Genomic DNA, 16,768 nt, shown 5'->3' with positions numbered 1-16,768 from the left:
CTGTAAATGCACTATGCTAACCAAGTGGCTTTAGTGTTACGGTCAGCTCCACCCTCTCGTCCAAAAATTGTCACTTCTGGTTACAAAAATAAGATGCTGAATGTCAAAATGCAAATTTGAGTCTTCTAAACATGAATGTATTATAAGAGCTGAATAGAGCTCCACCGCTCAGCCTTACACTTTTCCCCAGTGGCCACTCGCGGTATTGCAGCAAAAAACACCTTTGGGGCCCAAAAAGCAGTTCCCCCATTGACCACCATTGTAAAAGAGACGTCAGTGTTGACAGGACACCACTCTTTCTATTATGAATTTGAAATCCATTGAGGTTTTATGTTTGTAAAACTTTCTTCAAGCCAAGAAAAGCTACTTTAAATCTATGACATCATCACACCTTTAAGTCTAAGTCTATGGGCTGAGCAGGAGAAACACCACTGCACATATTTAATGCACTGAATATGAGAAACTTTTTCTGGCATGTGTAGCATTTTCATTCTGGTATCCAGTTCATATAATAGGCTACATTAATGGTTCAAAATGAGAGTCCGCAAACCAGTGGGTGATATCAAGGTATGATTGTCCATTATTTTTTAGAGTCCAATTTAGTGTTTATGAAAGCTGTATCTAAGCTTAGAGAAGATTAATGAGCCTATTGACAAAAAAGAAATGAAAGTACAATAAGATGCTATTCTACATTCAGTACTGTTTTCAATCAAACACAAACGTCATTTAAAAAAAAAAACTATTAAAAAGTGAAAGGTTACTGCAGACTCATTAATCATGATCATCATATTTTGATTGGGAGGTTTCCCAGAATTCACATGTATCACTGAATTGAGGACAGTGTATCAGTGAATGAGCAGCAGGGCGTGAAAACAGGCTGAGCTGGTGTGTGAAACCTCTCTCAGCTCTGCTCCTTTAAATCTCTCCGCTCCTCCCACTCCTCACTTATGATGCAGAGCTTCTTTTAATGCATCCAGTGGAAATGACAAACCAGAGGCGCTCCACGGGCCAGCATGTAATAACATTAATCATGGGCTTTAGCAACAACAGCAACTCATCCCAAACTCCCATCCTGAGACACTAAACGCGGCAGCTCCGGGCCGCTCTGTCGCTCTACGGACGCCCAAATGGACGTCGATGGACTGGAATGAAACCTCCACTTTTGACGGGCTGAAGCTGGGAGAAGAAGGGACACAAACCTCTGCATGTTTAAGTTTTCTGCTCCGATCACAGGGGCATCGCTGCGTGCGTTTTGGATGTGCGTGTGGAAGTGTGTGTTGGGTGCGTGTGTGGCGGTGGTGGAGGTGCTGGTGGATGTGCTGGTGGTGGCGGCGGCCGCGGGAAGGGAGGAAGTTTAGCGCCGTGATTTTTCTTTTCGTCTGTTCCGCTGTGTTGTTTTTCATGTGGCAGCAGGGGACGGGCGGATGAACGTTTCCCTGATGAAAATTAAGCATCTGTGGAGAGGCTCTGTGATCGTGACTATGATGATGATATCGAGTAAGAGCGTGGAGTGGCTGCAGGAGGAGCTGGAGTCAGGGGCCACCTCTCTGCTGCTGCTGGACTGCAGACCCCATGAGCTTTACGAGTCCTCGCACATCGAGTCGGCCATCAACCTGGCCATCCCGGGCCTCATGCTCCGCAGGTTGAAGAAGGGGAACCTGCCGATCCGCTCCATCATCCCCAACAACGAGGATAAGGAGAAATTTGTGAAGCGGTGTAAGACGGACGTGGTGGTGCTGTATGACGAGGCGACCACGGAGCGACAGGAGTCCGGGCTGGGGAGCTCCGTGCTGGGGTTGCTCCTGCAGAAGCTGCGGGACGACGGGTGCAAGGCTTTCTATCTAGAGGGTAAGAACAGAAATACTTTTAAATGTGAACCTCTGACTGAGGTTTTTAATTCATAAAAATATTCCGGATTGACTCTTTCCTTTCACTCCAGTAGAAATTATGTCATTCCACTCTGAGTTAATTGCCCCAGTTAGATTAGATGCGTTATTTTGATAGATGAGTTTGATGTAAATATTTAGGCTATCTGATTTGGGATAATTGAATTAATGAATACATTGGATTTTTTTTTCTTGAAGCCTGTTTCTGCGGCATGTTTTGGAAAAATGCGGCCATGCCAGTTTAATATAGAGTATTATAGGTTATGAAATAGTTTGTAGGGTACTTTAAGTGGCATGACTTTAAATAAGATGAACCGTCTACTGACTGAAGTTAGTCATGTTTTATTTATTATAACAATAAAGCAGCTTAGTTTAGTGTGTTATGACGTAGTGTAATAACACAATGTAACATAGTGTCAGTGTAATGCACTTTGACAGTTTCCTTCACTCACTTCAGTTGTTAACGTCTCATTATAAAGGCAGATAATAGCGTCAATTATAAGCCAATGAGAAGAAGCCTGCGACGATGTCTTAATACATGAAGCTCGATCAAATATGTTTTCAATTAAATGCTGCAAAAAATGGCCCCGCCATGTTGTGCTCCTTCAGAAAAAGACGTTTTGGGTTTTTTTTTTCCATGAATGAACAGAGAAACGAGGAGACCATGGCACTGTCTGAATTAACATGAACAGCACAGAGAAGATAAGACAGTCAGAAAACGGGTAGAACAAGTATGAAATATGGTAACACTAGAAGAGGTGTGTGTGTGTGTCTGTGTGTGTGTGTGTGTGTGTGTGTGAGATCTGTAGATAAACACTGAAATGTTTCACGGCAGTCACAAGCCGAGCTGCCATTCACAAAAAGTCCACTGAGCAGAGTGTGTTAGCAGAGCTGCTGGTTCTCCCCAGGGCTCAGCTTTTCTCAATGGGGCACATCTGTCTGGCCTGTTTGCCTATTCATAATGACGTAAATATCACGTTATTATAACATACTGATCTGTGATGTAGTGGCACAGAAAAATACATGACTGCATCTACACCAAAATGTATTTTTTCTATTCAATTAAAAAGTCATATAATGAGATCAAATGCCAGTTTAATACTACTTCTGATGTATTACTCTATATATGTGTTAACTCTAGTGTAAATATGAAACATTGATCTTATTTGGGACAGCCTTCATTACACCACCTAACTACAGTACATCATAGAATATACAGCAATTAGAAAATAATAACCGTGTGGTAAATGTGTGTGTCAGTTTAGCATTGTAATAGTTCAAATGTATTTATTTTTCCTTTTTTTTTCTTTTATTTATAATTTATTAATTGTGGTTTTAAAATCCAAAAGGTTCATTTCTTGTTATTGAGATTAGGGCTGCAACTAACAAATCATTTCACAATCTGTATCTACTGATGATTTTCTCTATTGATTGATTCATTGTTTTGTATATAAAATGTACTTCTTCAAATGACTTGTTTCATACAACTGACAGTCGAAAACCCAAAGATATAAAGAAAAGGCATTTATCATTCCATGTGAGAACCTGAACTCATTTCTTCTTGCTAAAATGATTATTCTATTATCACAATAATTGCTGATTCATTTTCTGTCAGTTGATTAAGTGATTAATTGACTAATCGTTCCAGCTCTAATTCAGATTCCTGACTCTCCTCTTAAATCATGCAGACTCAACGTTCAGCTGCCATTTTGTCATTTGAATCGCACATTTTGCCTCACAGTCAGTAACCTCCTCAAGTCAAATCACTTCCTTTGTTTTATTCTTATATTAAAGCTTTTCTGGTCTTTTCTTGGGTCTTCAGGGGGCTTCAACAAGTTCCAGTCTGAGTACCCTGAGCACTGCGAGACCAATTTGGACTGCTCGTGTCCCAGCAGCTCCCCGCCAGCGTCTGTTCTGGGTCTGGGAGGCCTTCGCATCAGCTCAGACTGCTCAGACGGGGAATCTGACCGTGAGCCCGGCAGTGCCACAGAGTCAGAGGGCAGCCCGCTACCAAACAACCAGCCAGCGTTCCCCGTCCAGATCCTGCCGTACCTTTACCTGGGCTGTGCCAAAGACTCCACCAACCTGGATGTGCTCAGCAAGTACAACATCAAGTACATCCTCAACGTGACGCCCAACCTGCCCAACATGTTCGAACATGAAGGCGACTTCAAGTACAAACAGATCCCCATCTCCGACCACTGGAGCCAGAATCTCTCTCAGTTTTTCCCTGAGGCCATTTCATTCATTGGTAGGTGGAAAAGGAGAGTTATTATCACAATTAACATGTATGAAGATCTTCACATTTCAGAAAAAGGAATGAGTGAATGTTTGATATTTTTGCTTGAAAAATGACTTCAATTTATAATTGACTATCAGAATAATTGTAGATTAAATTACTTTGGATTTATCAATTTATCATTTTAGCTCTGGTTACATTTTGGCCTGTAGTTAAACAGTGATTGTCGTTATAGATTAGTCTGGATTATTTTTTAAACAGTGGATTAATGGTTTACTCCAGTGGTTCATAACCTTTTGGTCATGTGACCCCTTTAAACAAAATAACTCTGACAAACAGTTATAATCAGTTCAACCAAAGTACGATTTTCTTTTCCTTGTTTTATTACAATAACATCCTAAGTAATGAAAATATCCAGTCATTTAAAAGAAAGGGCAAAGATTAGAGGGAAGTCTAAATAATAATAGATTTGTGTATCTTTTTTTTTCATTACCCACATCTAAATGTGGGTATTGAAACAACTGGTTTATTCTACAAAATGTAAGAAAAAAAATGAAAAATGGCCTTCACATATCCTCAGAGCCTGAGGCGATGTCTTCAAACTGCTTCTTTGGTCTGAGCAGCAGCCAAAATGTAAACTCATATATCTTATAAAACAAAGAAAAGAAGCAAATGTTTTGTATTTTTGATGAAGAAGAAACTTGAAAAATGAGTTAGATACCATTTACAAAATTGTTGTTGATGTTATTTCAGCATTAGTTTGTTATATCTACCATCTGTTATTCACTTCTGACTTTATCCAAGATTTTAATGATAATTCACAAGAAAAATGGTTCATGGCTTTATGAAAATCGTTTGGACAGAGTTGTTGCTGAGCGGCAGCTGCCTGCATTTCACAATCAATGATGAATTCAGCATCACAAAATACAAAGCAGCGTTCTGAATAAAACATGAAAAGGGATTCTTTGAGAATGGGGTCATACTGAAACCACATGAATTTACAGTCTCCCGCATCCTCTCACTCCATTTTTCACTATTTCCCATCATTCCCTCTGACTTAATTCCCAAAGAATGAGCGAATTCCCTCTCTGATGAGTCAATGAGAAGCGCCAAAGCCCTTGTGTTTATCTTAGATGGTCCAGACCATTGACATTTCACTTTCTTTTTCCCCTTCCTTCAGAGTAATGTTACTGCTTAGGTAGAAGGAAGTGTGACATATGCCAGAGCCAGAGGTCATGGCAGATTTGGGTCATGCTGACGTTAAACGGTGCTGTCTGGCCGGCTGTAATATGTGGGGCCTCCGTCACATCTTTTTGGTAATAGTGGGGTAATTATGGTAAAGGATAGACCCAGATGTGACCTTACACTGTTCTGTGGAAAGTTGTGGATTCCTGAAATATCTGAAATGGTTGTATCAATGTGTTTTATTATGTATTCAAGAACATAGACAGGGACAGATGCAATTCTTTTCTGGCATTTTAAAAGCTGTATTAATGGTAGATTTGTGTGATATTTTTATTTAAAGTAAAAGAAAAGTGATGTAATGCTGCATCTGTAGATCCATTAAACTGCTGCGGTTTACACTGTTACTTATTTGATGTCAGAGTCTTATATAGTTGGGTTTGGAGCGTTCTGATGAGGACTTTTGGACCCTTTTTATAGTGGAAAGTGAGCACACATCACATATAAATTTAATTTGGCATCCGCTTGGCAGCTTGAGCTCGTGAGCCAACTGACCTCAATCCTACAACAAGAGATGCAGGCAGAGAGAGATAAAGGAGTGCATGAGAGAGAAAGAGAGAAGGAAGGAAAGAAGCACTTTACACTTGCATCACTACAGGCCATTAGAGCGAGAGTTAAGGCTTGAAACTGACAGAAGCTGGATGGATGTAGCTGGTTAATAATGTAAGATGTGTTTTTTTATTCAGGTTTTTGTACGTTTGGAGAGCTAGAAAGCAGAATGAAACTAGAAAGAAAAAAAAACGTCTATGATTGATACTGGAAATAAAATTGTAGTTTTTTAGTTAGTTTTCATGTTTGGAGTTGAAGTAAGCTTGTGTTAGACAGTAAATCACTTTGAATTAGAGCTGCAAGAAGCAGGTCTTTTCATTATCAGTTAATCAGCTGATTATTAATCAATTAATGGTTTTGTCCATAAAATATCAGAATATAGTGAACACTGCTGATCATAATGTCACGGAGCCCAAAGTGACGTCTTTAAATGTCTTATTTTATCCAACCAAAGGCTGTAAAAACCCAGAAGCATTCAGTTTTCAAGGTTAGAAAACAGAAAGAAGCAGAACATATTCACATTTAAGATGCAGGTCTGCTTGTTTATGAAAGAAGCTGTCAAAGATATTTTTGTCAATCACCTAATCAATTATTAATAACCTACTTGTTTTGACTGTATATGACTGCATGACATTATTCTTCAAATTTCATTTTTCAGATTAATAATTTGGAACTAGTTTTTACTTTATAACTTTGCTGCTTTCAGTTATTAGTTCTTATTAGGTCTTGTGTAATGAAGAACAGTCAAACAGTTTATTGCTTTGAAGGTGAATGTTTCTTGTAATGTACTTTATATTTTTATATTCCATAAATATTGTGACCTTAATTTCAACCATATTACGCAACCCTACTTTAAAGCTGCGCAAATCTTTTTTTTATTATTTTATACATTTTTTAAACAATGGATCAAATGACTATTTGTATGGTTTGTGAAAAGTGTAGCCATGATGGCAGAAACACGACCCCTATTGCTCCATACCTACTGCATGTGTAAATAGGCTTTTTTTAAATTGCTAACCTGTTAGTCAAAACAACTTTATGAGGTGATAATATGTCAGTGTTATATTTTGATACTATAGTACGTGTTGATGACAAGATCATATTTCCATTAAACCTTTAAAAGGCTCATTGATCATTTAAAAGCAAAGTTGTAGGATTATGCTGTAGTTTTGAACAGTCATCTAATCTTCTTTCTAATGTTTTTCTTCTCTTCTTTCCCTTCCCTCGTCCTTCCCTCTCTTCCTCAGACGAGGCCCGCTCGAAAAAGTGCGGCATCCTGGTGCACTGCCTGGCCGGGATCAGCCGCTCGGTGACCGTCACTGTGGCCTACCTGATGCAGAAGCTCAACCTGTCGCTCAACGACGCTTACGACTTTGTCAAGCGGAAAAAGTCGAACATTTCCCCAAACTTCAACTTTATGGGCCAGCTCCTGGACTTTGAGCGGACGCTGGGCCTCAACAGCCCCTGTGACAACCACTCGTCCTCCCCGACACACGACCAGCTCTTCTTCACCACCCCGACCAATCACAATGTGTTTCAACTGGACACGCTGGAGTCCACATGAAAATTAAGGGAAAGGGGAGACTGTCCCATCCAAAGGGTCGAAGTGGTGTTGTTACCACGGTAACAAGCGGCTGCACTGGAGGGAAGCAGCCAGTTTTAATGAATGTTTTAGCCTCCAGAGGCTCGTTGTCTGAGAGCCTGGCCACGGAGCAGCTTTGAAGGGAGAGGGGAGGTCACAGATAAAGGGAACGGGGAGTCTTTTTTTAACCGAGAAGGAACACTGACGGGTGGGTTTATGGCGGCGTCCTCCTCGGAGTTCATTGAAATCGAGGAAAAAGCTCAACTTGTCTTGTAATGAGAAGCCAAGGAGACTTAACTGATTGAGAAACTGGGCGAAGTTCCGCCGCAGGACAGACAGCTTTAAACAAAGATCGTGGCAGGGAAAATCTACCATGCTCGACTCATGAGACGACATCATCCTCTCTGTCTTTCTATCTCAGCTCTCAAGCTGAGCTGACTGGTGCCAAGTGGAGAATCTGGGATTTACTCGTAGGAAATCTCACTCTACTGAATGTAGAGTTTTTAAAAACCAAGGAATTAACACACACGCACACACACATAAACAAAGTATGTATGTTTGTACTGTATGTACTGTTTGTATGTTAACGTACATAGCAGAAAATGTATGGGCAGTCCTTAACAAATTCAGTATGTCTATATGCATTTTTGTATATTTTTGTGTACATTTACGCACAAATCTATACCTTATATAAATATATACACATAGAAATCTTATCTTTGTCCAAAAACAAAGTAATCCAATCCAATAATGGCTTAAGAGATTGTAAAACTAAAGAAAGGGAATGGGTGTGGTGATGCCAACAAAGAGGAACGTTGTTGTGATATTCCTAGTTGTCTTTCTTTTTTTAGGTTAGTTTTACTTTTAGGTTTGTAATGACCTAATGCAGTTTGCACAGTGATGTAGCCATTGACTTGTTGGCACTCAAGGCCAGTGCTGGAAGCAGGCATATAAAGAGACATTCAGAGAAGATGAGCGGAGTGGAGAGGCCAGTCCCAGGCTGCGACGAGTCCTGACAGCTGTACGATGCAGCAGGGATGGAGCAGGAGCAGGAGCAGGAACTGGGCCCTGAGTGCAAAGGATGAGGTTCAGGGGTTTGGATCAGGTCAGGAGGAAGACATGCTGCAGGCAGGACAAGGTATCAGCAGTAGAAGTGTGGCTAAAGATACTACAGTAGATTTGACCTTTGGCCAACTGTTTGCAAGACTGCAGTTCCCAGTTCCTACTTCCTTCCCCATCTGATTCATCAAGTTGCCTGACGAGAAGTACCAGTTGTTCTGACAGTTGTTTGATTATTTTAGTCGTTTGATGCATTTCTAACTAATGTCATTGGTTATTTCATCACTGCATAGTGAGGTTTGCCAAACTGGTTTGTAATGGCTGTAACTTTTGTACTTTGTCAGAGGCATGAACGGTCAGGGTTAGCACTGGGGATACTAAGACACCTTTTTGGGCAGCTTATCTTGGCAACCTTGAGTGCCTCAACACTCTCATATTACCCACATTGCAAACTTCTTTTTGCCCAAGAGGAAGCTGTTCAATAGTGTCGCATTTTAGGTTCCTTTTAGGACACAGTTAGAAATTTGCCAAAAAAAAGAGGACTCTGGACAGGGTACAGGACCAGGTGTCGGGGCTGAGATTGTAACCAAGTCTCAGTGTTGGCACCACATTGTTTGTGGACTGGGACTGACTTCAGATACAGACTGCACTTATTTCAATAGCTTCATGTCCCTTAACTGCATTTGGAGAAAGGGGATCAGCCATTTCGTCAAAGACAGAATAGTTTGAGTTGATTCACCCTTAAAGCCTTGGGAATATTATATGAACGGAAATATTAAACACAAATGGATATAAATATATATTATAGAGCTAATAGTAAACAGATCTATATTATTTTGTATACCTGAGCATGCTGTGGTATTGTATGCTCTCTAACAGCAGACTTAACCATGGGTTGGATGTTGCTTTACCAGGTGGGACGACGAGCGATGAGGACTGTTTTTTTAACTGCTGTTGCTGCTGAACACAGCGGTACACAGCGTGTGGTCAAGGAGTTTTCTCAGACCCTGTTCACATCAGGAGCACTTCAAAGACATTGTGAAAATGATTTTAAAAGTATGGAGTAAAAACCAAATCACAAAATTCGTAGTGAGTCCAAAAATATGTTAAAATTCCCTTATGCTACAGCAGCACCTTATTCTTCAGCATGTGGACTTATGGCAGAGTCTGTAAGTAAACTGGGCCTCTTAAAAGAACATTTTACCTTTACTTTGCTTGTTTTAACTTCATAAATACATCGGTTCATGATTAGGTGCACACTTGTTAGATGTAATCATTAGTGTGCGTTCTGCTCAATTTACTGGCAAATTTCATTCACACATAAAAAAAATGAAAAAGCAGAAATTCACACTGCAGAGCCTGAAATTGAAAAGGCAGCGACTAATTTAGCAGTGTCAGTAGTGCTAAAATGGTACCCAAAAAATACCAAGTAGACAAGTACTATGTTTGTCTGCACTGTCACAGCAGACAGAATTAAAAAAGGGAACTGTTTAGTTTGAGGTTAGATGCTAAAAAATATCTTGTTAAAGCAAAGAGATCCCAGACTCTTAAAAGTGAGAGCAGATCATTGGTTAGCTTTCATTTAGTTTATTTTGACTGATCTCACATTTGAATATTTAAACTCCAAATTCATAAGTTTGTATCATATAGCACTTATCTGTATATGAGTTCTACAACATCTGAATCACCACAAGAGAGAATTCTAAATATAAAAAATAAACTTCTCTTCAATCATCTCATTTGAGAACTAATCTGTTCAAACTACAGCAAAGTGTTTTCAGGGTGGTGATGTGGACGGGGTCTAAACAGAAACAAAGAACTGGGTTTCAGAGGGGACAGCAGTTGAATCTGAACAGGGTTGGTTTTAGCTGGCCTTATATAATCTTTCTAACTTGTTTCTAATGCTGACTGTTCAATACTCTTTGTATCTCACTTTAGAAAAACGTTACGTAAAAAAAAAAAAAAAAAAAAAAAAGATGAAACGTTTGTTATCTGTTATTTGAATCAGAACACGGTAATTATAGACGGCGAGCTGTCTTCTACCGTAACGGGTCACACAAGGTCCTCTTTGTTACTCTGCAATATATCAAAACACCTTTTTTGCAGTATTTTGTAGATCCAAGACCTCAACATTTTTAAATTCTTCTTCTTTTGTACTATATCTATTCTATATAAATATACAAGATCCAGCTCAATATGGCTTGTGGACTGAAGTAACATTTCACCTGGGGTCTCCAAAATGTAGAGCCAGTGTGCCCAGTACCAACACACACACCCACACATATACACACACAGCCAGAGCTGTGTTTCAGCATGCCAGTTATGTTTCACAATAGATAATTACACCACCCGACTTAAATAACTACAAGGTCTTTTTCCGTCTTGTTTTGATATAATGTGCTCTATGCTATTCCTGTGGCCTTTCAATATGAATATATATCTGAGTATATATATGTTATGAATTTATATGCAAACGTTCCTCTCCTATTATAGCATCAGAGTTGAAAATAATACTACCGTGCTTGAATGGACTTCCCTTATCTGGAGTCATATCCCACTTACAATAAGGAAAATGTTGAGGACTTGATCACTTGCACCATACGATTGAAATATATTTCAGTACGGAGCTTTTCTATTTAAAAAGAATATGGTTGATTTCAAGCTGCTTTCTTGTGTTTTTGTGTCTTTGTAACAATGAAAGAGAAATCAAGTCTTTTTCTCTGTTTGTAAATTTGCCAGACCACGGGAACGGCCGTTTCTGTGTCCTTAAACTTGTAGCTACATATTGGTAAGAATGTGCTCGGGAGTGAAAAAAGTGAATGAGTTTTGTTTTTTTTTTAAAGAGGAATGGAGATGGTGGTGTCAAATACAAAGTGAAAGAAAAAGTGAATGATTTAAAAAAAAATGTTACCTCAGCGAGGAATTTTTCAGGGATTTTTTTGACAATGCATCTTGCATCGTGTTACAGCTTCAAACACACGTTGAATAGCTGTTTTGTATTGTGCTGTAAACAGTTTTTAAAAAAAGATGCAATCTGTCTGTGTATAAAATGGGGGCATGTTAACCGGGGCAGTTTCACCTTTCTGTCTACTGAAGGAAACACGATTGACCCTATGTATTGTACAATATATGGAAACAACACAAGACATGTTTATACCGCAAATAAATATTGAAATATTTTTTTCTTTAACACCTGCTTCCTTCTTATTTCTTTGCACAAAACGACATTCAAATCAACCTTCACGTGCCAATTACAATGGATGATTCTGAAAATGAAGGTTGGGACCACAGTGAGGTTGCAACATAACCTATACAGAAAAAAGTCACTGGTCATAACTGGTTGATGTGTGGTGATGCAGGGTAGCAACTTGGTTTGTTTTAAGGCTTAATAATAATAATAATAATAATAATGATATATTATGATAACTAAATACAAATTCCACATAGACATTCCTATTTCCCCCAATCTAGCTACAAAATGACAGTTCATCATCAGTTTGAGGCTTGATGGCAAACAAGCCTCTCTGACAGATATTGAGTTTAGAACATGATTGTACAAGTCTTGTTTCTTTTTGGTTTTGCTATGCCTAAGACTTCCCCTTATTTTATCTCCTTCCACAATCACAAACACACATAGGGTTTGTCTCGTTGTGTCTATGTGCCATGGTTTCGAAGGCGTCTTAAACCGAGATATCCGATTGCTTAAACTGAAACTCCACCACTTCCTTTCCCATACACCACCGTGTGTTTGTTTGCGGTAAGAAGGAACATGTTATTTGTGCTTACCATAAAAAGCTACCAAAAAACACAAAAAAACAACCCACGTCTACAAGTTTGATCACAATCTAACAGCCTGTAGTGTAAAATACTACACACTTGTATTTCAGTGCATTGTTTAGGGGAATCATTTGACATTTGGGGAAATATGCTTAAAATAATGTCTAGTAAATATGTAGTATATCTGGTGCAAACAGCCAGTTAGCTTAGCTTAGTGTCAAGGGGAAGCAGCTAGCCTGGCCCTGTACACAGGTAACAACAACACCTACCAGCACATCTGAAGCTCAGTTATTAACACTTAATATATTGTTTGTTAATTAAATACAAAAAACAATCTTGGTTTTACGGGCGATATGTTTCCAACTATTTCTTGGCAGGGAGTCTCCACTGGTTGCTTGGCAACTGCTCCTAGCCAAGAAATAGACTGGCACATAACACCATATAACATCAAATGATATATAATCTTTTAGTTTTTGTGTGCACTTTAAGTATTAAGTCAAAGTGCTCATTTGTCCCTCTGACTGATATATTATTATATAAGCTATTCATCATTCAATTATTAATAGTGAAGCATCAGTGTTAGAGCAGCATGTTACTGATGTAGCTGCTGGAGGTGGAGCTAGTTTACACTACTTTATATAGTTTAGTCCAGTGGTTCCCAACCAGGAGTCAGGGCCCTCCAAAGGGTCACCAAAATCTGAGTATACAATGTATTGTATTTTTTAAAGCTAATTATTGCTAAAGCTAATTATTGTGTCAAATTGTGTCAAATCTTCATCTGAAAAGTAACTAAAGCTGTCAAATAAATATAGTAGAGTAGAGAGTACACTATTTCCCTCTTAAATGTAGTGGAATGGAAGTATTAAATTGGCATCAAATGGAAATACTCAAGTACAAGTACCTCAAAACAATACTTGAGTAAATGTACTTAGTTACTTTCCACCACTGGTTAAGTAGTATGCGAGCTGTAGAGGTGCTGGTACAGTAGATGAATGTTGTTATCTGTAAACAGAGTCAAGCTGTTTCCAGTCTTTATGTTAGTAATACAGCCATATTTCAGGGAAAAGAAGCAAAAACCCTCTTCCTCCAAGTGGTTTTCTGTCCAATACCTGTGTGTCCATTAACTGTGCTCCCTACATAACCTTTCCTGCCATTTCTATCTTCTCAATAAGTCGATACTAAAGGCACATGCACATGAAAATGCCCATGAAAGATGACAGTCAGAGAAAGAGAAACAGCAAAGTGAGGAAGCGAGGAGGAGGGTTGAAGAGAAAAAAAGGAGCATCTTAAAAGACAGTGCTCTGAGCTGAGCTGAGCTGGCTATAAATATCTCCCCTCTCCTCGTCTCTTCCAGTGTTGCCCTCTCTTCCTCTTCCCTCCCTCTACAATGCTTCTCCTTCGTTGTTGTTATGATTTCCCCCGCCATTGCACCATCAAGCGAGCCATTCACCTCATGGTAATTCAGACAGGATATTACAGTGACAGCGGAGGTGAAACGGAAATTAAAGGCCCACCCTGTTTGAAGAGAAGGATGATCGACACCAGCGACTGATTACTCTCTGGTTTCTTGGCAACATGATGACAGGGTTTCCCATATGCCTATCATCATCATCATCATCATCATCATCATCATCATCATCACAGTTCATGTAACACAGGAAATGTTTCCAGCTCTAATTTGAAACAATTAAAACTGAGAGTTTATCAGGAACTATGATAGTTAAAGGAGTTAATCGACAGCGTGGCCCAATTTCCGATGTTGTCATTTCTATTGAAGTCCTTCTGTGAGACTGAAGAGCTGAAAACATGTTCCAGTCTTCACACTAATTAAGTTATTTAATTCAGGTGTCCATGCAGGTGCATGTTGTTGTTCAAAAGATGACAGATAATTGCCAACAAGTTCTGCTATCTGACACATTCTCAGGCCTCAGTGCAATTTCAGTGATTTCAAGATTATTTTTAAATGTAGTTTATTGGGAAATTACTCTATTGCAAAATGAAAAGAGCTAAGGACACCAATGTGTTGCATTAGCCTGATAAGCTGAAGATTAAAGGATGAAATAAAGCAAAAAAATTTGGAGCCAGCATCAAGCAGTCGTCGGAGGCATCACAGACATTTCAGCCTTAAACTGTGGTAGTTGCTACTTGGTCAAATCTCAGAACATTTATTCCCATCTACTGCCAAACTGTTCCATATCATGACAGCAAGTATAACCCTGTGCATTAATTAGTCCTATTGTTTAACGTGTATTCAACCATTTTAGAGAAACCATTAACACTGCTGCTAATGATAATAACAGATACATTACTACAGTGGCAGTGAGTTCAAATGGTATCAAAGATAAGTGTATATAAATAAATAAAATGAATTGGCAGCAGAAAATGCTCTCTGTATCAGTGTCAGTGGTGACAACAGTGCTAAGAATATGCACACTCTAGGGTAAAATCTGTATGCCAAGATTATGCAACTATTGCTCATAGTGAAACTGCGTCAACCAAACTTTGTGAAGGAATGTAGTTGATTTTCACCAGGTGTTAGAGACGGTATCCAGGGGTGAGTGAAAGTTCACAGAAGAAAAATATTTGATCTCAATTCATCCTCTCCCACAGAAATGGCATGTGCCAACACGCCTCAGACATAAAATCGTTGTCGAACTGGAGAATAATTGTGCATCTGTCTCTACATGCATGTGTCATTTACAGCTTAGACAACATGAAATACATCTGTGTTAATGCCATGATATTTCTGTCATCTGTCAACGTGCTTAATAAAGAAAGTGAGTTCAACACAGCTTGAATTTCCCCAACATGAGACTTTTTTAATTCAGTTATCTTAGTAATGGCCCAACTTCTGTCTTTAATGAGATTCTTGTCATGCTCTCTCTCGCTCTCTCTCTCTCTCTCTCTCTCTGACAGACATGAAAAGATAAATTACATCTGCGACAGTCTTGACACTGACAAAGAGAGGAGTCCAGGTCTGGCTACTTTTACAACAGCTCTACTTTTACCGGCTCCTTTAATGGGCCTAAATAATTGTAGTAAAAACTATGACTGCTGCTGCAGCTGCTGCTGCTGCTGCAGTACTTAGTCGAGCACTGTCCTCCCACTGTGAGTGCTACTGTACTGATGCACTGTACTCTCTCAGCTCTCTTACACAGTTATATAATGAACCAGTGCAGCGCTCTCCACAGAAACGCACCACTTCAAGAGCATAATGAGAGGGGATCTGCGAGGGAGCGGAAGTCGAGGGAGGGAGCGATGTTCATGTTTCATCATGTCAAGGCCTGTGTACCTGTAAAATGGAAACTTTAAAACCAGCAGTAAAGCAGAGACAGACAAATGCTTCAGCTACAGTACTTATTAATCATGTGCTATGTTGCGATCACCATCATCACATTTTCATCACTATAGTTTGCATTGCATCTGATGACTAGATTTATATCGTATTGATGTTAAATTTCCATTTTCCTGCTGAAACACCATGAGGAGCTGCTTTTGGAGCAAACTCCCTTTCTCAGTGATGATTCTTCAGTGGTGGAAGAAATACTCAGATCGTTTTCTTAAAGGTGCTATATGTAACAATAGCCCCAGCCCATCCTGTATTGTATTACCACTTTGTACCTCAAGAGGTGACAGCGAGTCACAGTGGCATCCAGTCTGCCCGAAGTCTAACATGAGAAGAAGCAGCACTGCCCCGAGCAACCAGCAGCAATGGCGAAGAAATTGAGCCATGCCGATAATACGTCACTTTAATATGTTTTCTTTTTTTCAGGCAACAAAGTAACCATTTAGATTCCCAATGTGTGGTCAGAAAAGATCCGATGAACTGATCTGTGCAGCTCTTTACCGCTGGCTCTAATGTATATGTAGCATTTTGATCTCTTGATGATGCTATAGGACAGACTCACTGTGGGGTCTTCTTCATCCACTCATGTTAGACCAAGGGCAAAGTGGACTCTGCAGTGACTCACTATCACTCTTGAGGTATAAAGTGGTATTACAAGACAGGACGAGCCAGAGCTATTATGTTAAAATTACTCCAAGTAAAATTCCTGCATTTAAGATCCTGGCTGTGACTGTGACTCAGTCGGTCATAGGAAAGAATAAATAGGTTTTTGTTCATTTTTAATATATTTGAAAGTTTTACCTCTTTGGGCCTCAAAAATGATTTATTTGGTGGCCCTGCTAACATCGGAAACATCTGTAATATGAAAAAGGAGCAACAACTACACACAGTGATTACAAGGCAAAAAGTTTGGTAACTACTGGTTTATTCTTTAACGATTTTATTTGTATTTTATAAGCTAAATCATTTCATATAAAATTCTAAACTGAAAAGTAACTACAGCTGTTACATGAAAGTCAATATTTCCCTCTGACTTGCGGTGGAGTAGAAGAACAAAGTAGCATAAAATGGAAACACTCCGGGACAAG

At 39.3% G+C, this 16,768-nt stretch overlaps 1 protein-coding gene across 1 annotated transcript; it reads left to right on the top strand.

Moving 5' to 3' along the window:
• The first annotated feature begins 1,004 nt into the window (after window positions 1–1,004).
• dusp7 (dual specificity phosphatase 7) lies at window positions 1,005–11,749 on the top strand. Its single transcript, XM_053315305.1, has 3 exons — window positions 1,005–1,848; window positions 3,709–4,137; window positions 7,164–11,749. Exons 1-3 carry the CDS (start codon window positions 1,425–1,427, stop codon window positions 7,478–7,480), a joined length of 1,170 nt encoding a protein of 389 aa, XP_053171280.1. The 5' UTR covers window positions 1,005–1,424; the 3' UTR covers window positions 7,481–11,749.
• Window positions 11,750–16,768: the final 5,019 nt, after the last annotated feature.

Source organism: Scomber japonicus, chromosome 3 (genome assembly GCF_027409825.1).
Source record: "Scomber japonicus isolate fScoJap1 chromosome 3, fScoJap1.pri, whole genome shotgun sequence".
NCBI lineage: Eukaryota > Metazoa > Chordata > Actinopteri > Scombriformes > Scombridae > Scomber > Scomber japonicus.
This window is presented reverse-complemented; position numbering and strand designations above follow the sequence as displayed.